The sequence below is a fragment of the Trichechus manatus genome, unplaced genomic scaffold (genome assembly GCF_000243295.1).
Source record: "Trichechus manatus latirostris isolate Lorelei unplaced genomic scaffold, TriManLat1.0 scaffold00181, whole genome shotgun sequence".
Lineage (NCBI taxonomy): Eukaryota > Metazoa > Chordata > Mammalia > Sirenia > Trichechidae > Trichechus > Trichechus manatus.
The window spans coordinates 3,077,613-3,089,743 of record NW_004444117.1 but is presented as its reverse complement, the minus strand read 5'-3'; the positions used below and the strand labels follow the sequence as shown (position 1 = coordinate 3,089,743).

General features: G+C 38.6%; 1 protein-coding gene across 1 annotated transcript in view; it reads left to right on the top strand.

The window, feature by feature from the left end:
* The window catches only part of RNF130 (ring finger protein 130), a 132,128-nt gene extending 120,620 nt beyond the window's left edge, over nucleotides 1-11,508 (top strand). The window contains exons 8-10 of the mRNA XM_004387185.2: nucleotides 818-1,022; nucleotides 4,263-4,356; nucleotides 11,321-11,508. Of these exons, the coding sequence (XP_004387242.2) occupies nucleotides 818-1,022; nucleotides 4,263-4,356; nucleotides 11,321-11,336 (315 nt within the window). The 3' untranslated portion in view covers nucleotides 11,337-11,508. The remainder of the gene's footprint in view (nucleotides 1-817; nucleotides 1,023-4,262; nucleotides 4,357-11,320) is intronic.
* The last annotated feature ends 623 nt before the right edge of the window (nucleotides 11,509-12,131 follow it).

Below are 12,131 nucleotides of genomic sequence, written 5' to 3'. Positions count from 1 at the left end.
GTAGTTTTTGTATACGGTGTGAGGTATGGGTCCTGTTTCATTTTTTTGCAAATGGATATCCAGTTTTGCCAGCACCATTTGTTAAAAAGACTGTCTTCAAAAGTCTTTTTAACTTTGATCTGTTCTTGGATGTGTACTTTACTTGTGTTTAAAGGTAGAAGATATTACCAAACTGATTACCAGATAACTGGAGCATGAAAGAGAAGTTCATAGGATGAAAGCAGTACTCTGTTACCTGCTATCCCTCAGCATTAGCATAAGAGCCGAAGAAATAGAGTTTACCACTTTTTTTTACATCAAATGCTTGTCATTTAATAAAGGAGTCCCTGGGTAGCACAACCTGGTTAAGTGTTGGACTAGTAACTAAAAGGTTGGTGGGTCAGGCTCACTCAGGGGCTCCTTGGAAGTAAGGCCTGGTGATCTGCTTACTAAAGGTTTTAAAACTATATGGAGCTGTTCTACTCTGCACACATGAGTCAGAATCGACTTGCTGGCGACTAACAATATGACTTCCCTCTGCCTGTGAGCTGTGTCCACAAAAGGCTGTCATTACTTTGTAAGGATGCAGTGGCCAGTATTCTCAGTTCTGCAGTGGATTTGAGTTTTACTTTTTGCCTTTCTTAGAAGGAGGTAGTCTGTTCCTTTTGTAAAAAAAAAACTTTGGGGCAAGAATGGAAAGAGTAGACTGGGAAAGAACAGGGAAGAAATCTCATGGACAAATTTAGTTACATCTTTTCTATAGGGTGTCAAACACTTAGAATTTCATAAAAGGATTTGTTATTCTTACAGTTATTTTTAATATGTGAATATTTTGCAGCCAAATTTGCCATGTACTGATAATGTAGCATTTGATATGGAAAGGCTCACCAGAACCCAAGCAGTTAACCGAAGATCAGCCCTTGGTGACCTTGCCAGCGACAGCTCCCTTGGTCTCGAGCCACTTCGAACTTCGGGGATATCACCTCTTCCTCAGGACGGGGAACTTACTCCTAGAACAGGAGAAATCAACATTGCAGTAACAAGTAAGTGGGGACCCTTTGCCCCAGGTCCAGGCAGTTTTTGTTTTCTTATGTTTGGCCTGTGGTCACTCCTCAGGAAGAGAGTTGAGACATTCACCTGGGCCGATGATTTAGTCTGTAACCAAGAAAGTAATGTGTGCTTTTGTTAAAAGAGATGTTTGAAATAATGAAAATTTCTTCCTATTAAGGAGCTTATGTATTTGTGTGTAATTAATAGTAATAGTTATCATTCAATAAGTAGTGTTCAGAGATGTGCTTTAGCAACTGTTTTATAAACATGTTTTGAAATCATTACATTGCACACAGGTATTTTAAAAGGTAATTTTGGAATTTGATCTAGGCTGTCCGCAGCATCTCTGGTATATTTTGTAACTGAGCACTAGTGCTTTATGTTTACCAAGCTGCAGACAACCTAATAAAAAACTAATCTAGAATTAGAACATAAAAATTACCGTGAAACTCACATCTTCAGAAATAGTTGAGATGGTTTTATTTTACACTTTTTATGAAAGATGGTTTAATGTTGGTCTCTTGACACTTAACTCTTTGATACAGTTGTACACAAGTCAGGAAAAAAGTTAAAGAGTAATGATCTGCCTAAAATAATAGTCTCTGGGCTGGTTCTGAACGAAGCAGTCACATGTTTTAATGGAAATGCCTAAATACAGTATGAGTGATCTGACTGACGTGTGTATGGGTGGTATAGAAATTCACCTGTGACAAGCCAACTCTTTTCTCCAGTTCATTCTTTCCGTGTTATTTTCATCTAACAACCTTTCATCCCATCTGCTATATTGCCATTCTGATGCTGCCTTTTTCAGTATATGCTGTTGCTTGCCTAGAGCTTCAAGCCCTGAACGTGATGGGACTCTGCTTAACGCTGGGAGTCAGTAAAATGGGTAAATTTATTACGAAATATTTTTTGCTTCACGTATTAAGACTTCATATATTATGTGGTCTATTCAGTTGAAGTATACATGTTTTTAACCAATCAAAAATCATTAAAAAATGATAGCCCAAGTTTTATTCTGTCATTTGTCTAAACTCAAGAAACTTTCATTCAGATACGAAGTAAGTAAAATTATGATGCAGTTTGACTCATTTCTTACATTTCCCAATGATTTGTTTTAACAGCATTTCATGTTTTTCCTACTTTGGCATTTAGATTTTATGGTCTAGAATTTTAAAAATTGATCTAGTAGTAGTAAGGAAGACAAAGGTTGATTATTGATTTTTTTAATGAGTTTTTATAGATCCTTCATTGATCAGACATTTATTGAGCACCTACTACTACATTAAGTACTGACCTCATTATATTTTATGTAAAATGTCCTTACAAAATCTTGTTTGGATGATAAAAAATATTATTTTGTTACCAAATTAATCACCTTTAGCAGAATTTACACATGAAGTAAGTGAAAAAAAAAAATTTGATGTAGTTAAATTAGACCAAAGCTACCTCTGTTTTTCCTTCCAGCTACCTCTATTTTTCCCTCCAAAGTCCTGTAGCTCTGTAGCAATTACAGTGCATTCACCTAGCACCTGCTGTGTACCAGACACTGTGCTAAATCAGCATGGAGGAGGCCAGAGGTGTTGGAGACCCTGACACAGTGGGTTGCTGCTAAAAAACCTCCGGGCCTGTGGGGGCATTGCTATGATGGTGTTTACTTCTTCTTGGTTACTAGTTTTTATAACTGGAGTGCCACACAAATATGGATGAATTAGGAAACGTAGACATAATTGAAGTTCTGCTAGTTAGTCTGTTTATCATGTATGAAAGTCTCTAAGACAAGAATGCTCTGCTCAACTCCTTGACGATGAAGACCACGCAACCCTTGATATTTTCATATACCAGTATACATTTTTCCCTAAATATGTATACAGCAAAATATATACAGTGAAAAGATGGATTTTATATGGATTCTTGAATGTTTATCTTGACCTAAATAAAAACCTTATGAATGTACTCTACTGATAAGGAGTTTGTAATTCAAGAAACAGAACCTTCACTGTTATCTTTTAAAAGGAAAGGTTTTGCTAAGCATTTTGATAATACAAACCAAGGTGGCCGGAGAAATACTATAGAACAGATTCAACATTCTGAAATCCCTTAGGGCAGTTCTTAACCTTCTGAAGTTCATCACCTTTAAAAACTACTAGAAGTACAGTAACCTTTCTATAGAAAAATGCCTGTGCACACACACTTTTGCATATAATTTTAGGGTTCATGGAATATAGATTAAATGTTAAACACAGCTTTTACATATAAACAGTTGGCACTCCAGGTATAAATATTTCTTTCCCCTGCCTTATGCAGATATGTAGGGGATTTTACTGTTTTTTAATCCAGTCCTAGTTAGTGTATGCTCTAAGAAATATTTTATAATTAAGACTTTTTAGGAAGTCAGATTGGTTCTCAAATTATTTTTGAGGTTCTCAGTAGGTACTGCTTTTGAAACTTGAGAGGAAGTATTAACGACTTCCTAGATCTAGCGAGAAAGAGTAGAGAAAAACCCTTAGAATACTGCACACCAGAGGTTTTTAGCTCTTTTGTGGGCCAGGTTGCCTCATAAATCACCTATCCTTCCTGCTTCTGCTTGACAAAGCCTGAAAAAGCAGTGCTGCTTCCCAGCAATATGGGCACGAAGGAAAGTCTCTCTTTTCATGAGACATCAGTGAGAAGTTCTTTTTATGTAAATATTATAAGTAAATCTGTGCCTAAGAGAAAAGAATGTAGACATGAATGCTATGGAAGGCCAGCTTGTGACTGCTTGGAGTCCCCACAAGACTGTGAGAACCACTACTCTGTACTTCTAAGCCTTTATCTAAGAATGAGTGCTACAGCCTGCGGAAGTGACAACATGAAGAAGGAAATAAGGTCATAAGTATGGCTAGTGTACTGCCATTTAAATTAACAATAAAAATATGTCCATATGCAATTTCATGTACATATTTTGACTATCCACTTTTTGGTGGCTGCACTCCTTACAAACCTCAGGACATTAACTGGAAGAAATGGTTGGGCCGCGCTGTCCTTTCTCCCTTACAGCTTTCACCACTACTTCCACTAACCTTCTCCAGTTAGTAGCTCTCTGGCAAACCTCCTTCTGCTTCACTTCCTTGGGCCAGTCTTGGCCGGCACCTCCGTTGACATCTGCTTCGTTGCATTTGAGGGAAATGTTGACGTCGATTTGACATAAACCTTCTCCCCAGAATGATTTCCTCCCTTTCCTTTGTCAACAGAAGAATGGTTTATTATTGCCAGTTTTGGCCTCCTCAGTGCTCTCACACTCTGCTACATGATCATCAGAGCCACAGCTAGCTTAAATGCTAATGAGTAAGTAACAAATTGTTTAGTTCGTTCTTTGGATTGCATGTGCCCTATGATCCCAAAAAAAATATGTAGAGTATTTTTCATAAAGGTGGTAGAAATTGGCTTCCCACCAGTTTCAAACTGATCCTAAGGGGGTCATATCTAGTGAAGTAATTTATTTCATTAACATATGTTTTTAGTCAGTAGCACAGATTGAGAGTTCACCTAGCTCAACCACAGCTCACTTGAGAAAAGATGTAGGGGTTTTTATTAGCCACAAGCTTGTGATCAGCAATGTAATATAAATGCCAAGGGCACCATTACAGTCTTAATGATGTAAAGAATGTCAGTGTCCTGGTCATTGAAAAGCTAGTCCCGCTTTACTGTGTGCTCATCAGACCTTACCTGGAGTCTGACACATGGAGCCCACGTTCAAGAAACAGTGACTTGGGTTTTAGCCTGCAGGAAAGAAACAGTAGAGAAGACCTACTGTTTCCAAATACTAGGAAGACTGTCAGGGGAAAGAGAAAATAAGTGTAGACTCTGTCTCCGAAGGGCAAAATGAGGACCAGAGGGTATAGTGCAGGATTACAGGCAAATGTCGCCTCAATAAAAGGAAGAACATCAGGCAGTTAGGCTACTAAACAGTGGAATGGATTGCCTTGGGAATGGGAGTGCTCAGGCCTGGGGATGCAGAAGCTAGATGTAACTTGTCAGGCTGCTATAGGTTAGGTGCTTTTGGAGGTTGGAAAATTGGATTAGATGACTGTTGAGGTCCATTTTGATCCAGTGATTTTCTAAAAGTAGTTTTCGTAGGAATCAGATATAGAAAGGATTTTTTTGGTTGTTTTAGCTTAAATTTAGGGCATTTACTGTAGGCTATTATTCAGTCCTTTCTTTTACTCGTATTTATGAAAACTAATTAGAGATGAAAGCAACTCTGGGACACTGCCCACAATTGAACCTAAATTGGTACAGATGGTGTTCATGGGCTCTCCATATTCAGTTATGTCCTGGTACTTTAATTGATTAATCATGGCCAAACAACCTTTGCAGTTAATTTAATTGGTTGCCCCTTGTCCATCTTAGAAACAAAGGGCAAGAAAACAACAGGCTGCTTACAATGACATTGGCTTGATACTTGTAAGAAATGCCCTTTGACATCCCTGACCCATTACAGATTGGGAGGATGTCATGGCCAGTTCAGATGAGTAGTCTTGGCCTCACCCAACAGGTAAATGTTAATTGCTCAGACTCAAGAGTCAGACAGACCTGGGGAGAACCCCAGCTCCTCCTTTTTTCATTTATGAGACCTGGGCAGTTACATTTATGTGAAGTTCGGTTTACTCATCCATAAGACAGGATAATCGTAGGACTACATCATAGGATTGTTGTGATCATTCACGTACAAAGTGCTTAGCACAGTGCCTGGTACATAATGAGTGCTCAATAAATGTTAGCCAAAACAATTGCACTGGGATTCTATCAAAGTTACATGAGTAATATGGCCATCTGCCTTTATCATTGGCAAATGAGTTTAATTTCTTCCATGAAATAGGATACAGAACCATAGGAGTTGTGCAAGTGCCTACGATTCAGACCGCAATTTGGAGGGAAATACTTATTTTACCTGCAACTGCCCCTTTTGCTTACTCCCATACTGATCCATCAGACTAGATAAGTTGACTTCTTAAAAATTTCATAAATGAATGATAACCAATAACAGTGAATAGTGGCATTCTGGGCACTTTTAGAGGATTATTAAGTAATTCATTCGTAATCTGACTGCTGCTCAGAATCTGCCAGGTGCTCAGCTCATACATGAGATTTTAGAGAATGCTTGATAGACGTGTTAGCTGTTAGAAATCAGAATACCTGGGCCGTAATATTTCAGTTCCATGCATAAATGCCTCATGACTTGGAATCTAAGTCATGGATCTTAGATCTATGTCTTGGGCCAACCCTTCTCCCATCAGCCTTTGTAGAAGGTTGGTACTGGAATTGTTCATTTGAATATTGTTTCCGTGCCTTTACTCAAAACCTCTATGAAGGATGATATTCATGAGAGAGAAATTGAGTCAGAGTGTGTGTGTGTGTGCGCCCACATGCATGTAAGTGAATGAAAGAATGGTCACCAAAATATAAATGGTAATTATCTGAAGTTAGTGAAATTTTGGGTGGTGTTTTTCTCTCATACTTGTGCTTTCATATGTGTGTGTGTGTTTTTACAATAAGCATGAATTAACTTTTTTAAAAGGCTGTTTTTATTGTGAGAGAGAAAAGAAAAGGTAATAGCCATTCTTACTTAATGTCTCTTAAAGATGTTGATGAAAAATTCCTACGTGATTTTAATTCCAGGGAAAAGTCTGTTTTAGCAAATTATAATCATTTCTTTAATGAATTCATTCTGTGAAACCTTCCTATTTCTCTTTTTTGCCTTTATCTACCAAGAAGCTTACAGCCAAAATGAGATCCCTTTTTTTCCCATTTTAATTGCTCTGTTTTAATTTTATAGATAACTTCATTTTCTTGTAAGATAGTCTTATATATAAATAGACCCCATCATTTGGCTTTTTATTGATTTGTCTGAAAATTGATAGTAAGCTTTACCTCTCTGTGTATACCTATTCTAGTTTACTTTTCTGACAGTGTTACTACACGCTGGTCTTGTGTATTGCTGTTTCAGCAAGACCTTCACCCATTCTAGTCGCTCATCAAACCCTGTGGGCAAGCTGAAGCAGTAGAGGCCAGATGTCAGGATAGGCATGTGAAACCATGGTGGGTCCAGCCCTCCTCCTGCAGTGGATGGAGCAATAGCTGCCCCGGGAGAGGCTCCAGCTGGGGACGAAGGCACTCTGTCCCACCCTTGCCATGCTGTGCACATTTATCAAAGTCTGGACGCCATTGTCTTACATCACAAGTCTGTCGAAATTCGATATATTTTGGATCATTCACCTCCTGTTACATGAAATACTATTTAAGTACTCAACTCTAATTGTGCTTAAATTTTTTAACACCTCAAACATATCTGGTGAATTCTGAGACTTTGCACATATAAACAGGATAGTAGTCAGACAAAGAGGCAAATAAATTCAAGTAAATATATTTATGTATTAGCTTTTCATACCTCTTTTTCTTAGTACCTAGTTAAGCAAGATTATGGAACTTGGGTTCCCAAAGGAAGTTTTTTGCTCTACTTCATTATTCAGATAAACCTTGTGAGAGCCCAACATTTACCAGTTTATATTTATGTCAATCTATTTTTACCTCAGTATAGGAAAAGTAAATGTTATTTGAGAAATAAATCTATTTAATTTTTATTTGAGGAACAAATTACAAGATATGTAGATAATTTAGCAGAGGTTTTAGTTCGCTGGGAGGTTCCACTAGGTATCCTCTAAAACCTTTTTCCAAGTCCTACATTTGATTCATAGAAATCATGTCCTACGATTTGCCTAGGAGTGTAGCTCGGACATTCAATATTCAAAACAATCTTGGCAGGAGAAGATGAGTTGAATGTTGCTAACATGATGAAATAGGGAACAAATGTGAAATCCTTTAACATAAAGCCATGATCAAGAAGACCTAGCTCTGCAGCAGATGGATGGGCTTTGGTTGTCCTCATCAGTATTCCTTGTGAGCGATCTTCCTCTTATGTGTATTAGCAGAAATGTATAGACCAGACAAAAGGAATTGATGACTTTCATTGTACTCTCTACGGAGTATTTCTGAATTGTTGTGCTCAGGCACTTTTTAAGAAGAACATTGACAGATGAACACATCTCAGTATAAAGGGTCTGAAAATTTAATCATTTGATGTCGTGAGGATGCTTAGCTTAGAAAAGAGGAAACATTGGTAATATGAAAGGTACCTCCAGGTATTTGAAGGACTCCCAAAGATGAGAATACCAGCTGCCATCAAGTTACTTCTGGCTGTTGGCAACTCCATGTGTGTCAGCATAGAACTGTAGTCCATAGGATTTTCAATGGCTGATCTTTCACGAGGACTTTCTTCCGAGGCATCTATGGGTAGACCTGAGCCTCCAGTCTTCAAGCTAGCAGCAGCCATTTGCACGCCTCAAGAACTCCAGAGATCAGAATAGCTACTGTTTATCGAGTGCCGACAAAGAGCCTGTTAGTGTATTGGACTCTTCACCCATGTTGTCTCATTTAATACGCATAGTAGCCCCATATTGACTAACCAGTGAATACAGAAGGGTGATACTTACTCTAGAGTTTGGAGACAGCCACAGGGAGGTAGATTTCCACTTAATGTAAGAAAGAACTTCTACCAGTCAGAATTGTCTATTCATGACACAGGATACTTTGAAAGCTATTGGGCTTGCCAGGCACTGGTTATTCAGACAGAAGCTTGGGCCATCTTTCGTTAGAGCTGTTTCAAAGGCAATTCCTATGTTAGGTGCAACTCTTTCAGATTCATTCCAGTTCTGAGGGTCCTGAATGAATTGTCTGTCCCATATGATCCCTTCCTAGGAGAGATCAGAGCCTGAAGAGAGGGCTGAGTTCTCTTCTTGCTACCTTTTTAAGAACCCTTATGTATCAGAATCAGTGTTTTTCAGATCTGTTTTTACCGTCTTCCACTGTAAGAAATATATTACGCTGTGACCCAGTACACTCACATACATAACTGAAACAAGTTTCACAAACATATCCCTTACTACATGCAGTAGTCTCTGATACACCTTAATCCGTACTTTCGTTGTTGTTGTTATTGTTAATACTAGTCATGAACTCCTAAATTGATTTTACAGCCCATTAATGGATTGCAGTCTGCAGTTTGAGGAACAGCAATCTAAATATTTTAAATTTATAGTTCTCAGTCTAATATGTTTTGCCCACACTAGCACCGATCTTTGATTATTTTTATTTTACTACGACTGCCTTTCTTGTAGCAATTTTAGCAAAGATTTGAACCTACCCTTGGTTTGAGATGTATTGGTGGATAGTAAATCCTCTTTTTTCTCTTAGTATTTGTTTCTCCTTTTATCCACTCTGTGAGATATATACACAACGAATAAACGGAGGCTCAGAGGGATTGAGTGGTTCCCAAGAGATTCCGTAGGAAGAAAGGCACCTGGAATTCAAAGCCAACATCCCTGGCTCCAGCTCTTCCCCAGTACACCACTAGTTTGTGCTCTAAATAGCCATTTGAAGGCTCTAAATAACATGGTTGGGGAAGAAGAATTTGGTTTTCTAAAAACATGATGACAAAAAGGGGATTAAAGGCGACTGGGGACTTTTGATTGGACTTCTGTACTATATGTGGCAGTGGTCGTTTTTTCAGTTTTCAGAAGAAGTATCTGATATTATGGCTGCATTTATTGTTTAGAATTTCTTAAAAGGGCAGCAAAATAAAGAAAGTTTGAAAACTTTGATTCACCACTAAAAATATCTAATATCCAGTTTTTCTGAGGAAATATTAAAAAGACCATCTGTTCTCTTAAATATGAACCATAATAAGTAATAAAATATAGAGCTTTATGTGAAGTTGTTATAAGCATCCTTCACACCAGAGCCTTTTCGAAAAAGTTGAACAACTCCCTTTCATTCATTTAGATAACATCTCTAGTGCTCACCAGGTGTGAGGCCTAGAGCCAGGTGCTGAGCTCAGGGAGATGGAGCCAGCAGTCCTCGCCTTGCCCTTCCTGAGGTCTGGGGAAAGAGGCCTGCTGTGTGCTGCTAGTGCTGTACACTCATGGGGTGTGTTTGTGGAAGTGACTGAGCAGCGTGTGAGGAGGGCATGAGGGAGTGAGCGCAAGACAGGAGCATGGTGTGCTCTGTGTCCTACCTGAGGGGACTGCTGATTTACCCCCTGCAAGTTGAAGGAGGCTTCATAGAGGAAGTGACTTAGGAACCCGGCCGAGCATAACTGAGGGCACAAAGTAAGGAAAAAGTAAAGTAGATTCAGGGAGTTGTGTGGTTTTGATATGTCTGCTGTATGTGATGGCAGCAGTGGCGTGGCGGTAGCAGAATTTGGACTTCATTCTGGTAAATAATCAAAGGCTTTTCAGCAGAAAGATAATGCCTGGTGGCTGGTAAGTTGCTTTGGAGTAGTAGAGTCTGGAGGCAGGAAGATAAGTTAGGTAAAAAGACAAACGTAAAAAGGGCTTAGGCTAGAATTGAAGGAGGAGGTGTCAGGGTGATGGGGATGAAGTAAAAATCATGACATGCTAGTCAGTTGTATGATAATCAAATATAAGTGGTTAGAAATATAGTTCTGGAACTGAGCAGAGAGGAGTGAGATCAGAGCTAATAAACACATGATTTGGGAACCATGAAAACCAGCCATACTGCCCTGTGGAATAATTAGAGGGAGCATTAGGGTCCAAGGAGCTAGGGCCGATCTGTAATGCCAGGGGCTACAAAAAGGCAGCATTAGCCTGAGGGGCAGTGTAGGAAACTTTTCAAAAGACTTAGGCAATTTTTAGTACCTGGGGGAGAGAGGAAAAACACACGCACACCCTTCCCACCCCCACCCCTCAAATTTGGAGAATTCCTGTAAAGAGAGCCTGGAAGTCTGTGTTCTTCAAATCTCATTTCAAAATAAGTAATGACAGTCTTATTTGAGGGGTAAAAGGGGGCATATTTCCAAGACAGCAGCTACAGATTTCAGGACACTCAGCATGTAGAACATGTATTTAAACCTGGAAAAATTGTAAATTGTAAATATAGTTGTTCCTGTGTTTTTAAAACCAAGATGCTATTAGAACTATACTTTTTTCTTCATTCCGTTTGGCAGTATTAAGACAATAAAATCACTGAGCCGCTTTTCTACAGATCTGAAACTGCTGATTTGAGGAAAATGCTAATGGCTAACTGGCTTCCCACATGGGGTTGGGGAATAGGTGGGGACAGCCCCAGGCCACCCTGGTTCTCCAGTTAAGATCATGTTCTCTATATGTTAAAACATTGACAACTACCCTTTAACTAATTCATGACCTCTGTCTTTTTTCCTTTTATTCCATAGGGTAGAATGGTTTTGAAGAAGAAAAAAACTGCTTTCTGACTGACTGCCTTGAAGGAAAAAAGAACCTATTTTTGTGCATCATTTACCAATCATGCCACACAAGCATTTATTTTTAGTACATTTTATTTTTTCATAAAATTGCTAATGCCAAAGCTTTGTATTAAAAGAAATAAATAATAAAATAAAAATACTGTGCTTTTGAGTATTATTCATCCGCTTGGGTTTCCAACGCTGATTTGGAGATCACATTCCTAAATTTGTTTGTATGCGTTTCAGAGACAGAATGTGCTCATGACAGGAACGCTGACACTTTCTGTTGATACTTGCACATTGGCTCTTTGTGCCCAAATAGGACTCCAGGAGCGGAGATGTCCTGTGTAACAGTGCCCCCTCAGGCAGTATTTTACTTTCTTAGAAGTCTAGCCATTTACTCTCTGACCATTTTTTATCCCTTTGCTTGTGGTTGATCTCCTAGTACTAGAATCTCAGCTCCATGGTAGCAGGGGCATTTAACTGTGTCCTTCACCACTGTATCCCCTGTGCCTGATAGAGTGCTTTGCACATAGTAAGTGCTCAATAAATATTTGTGGGATGAAAGGATGAGTGTAAGAGAGTTTTTAAAATACACATCAATTAGTAATTATATCTGTACTAGATTTTTTTTTACCTAGTTTGCTCAGTATTCTTTTAAAAACTGCAAAATGAGTAATTTTACATGTAGAGTGAAATATTTTTACTTAATTGATGAGGAAAATGTTGAATTCTTCTATATTCAGTTGTGTGCTTGAAAATGTTTTGAGCAGTGAATTCT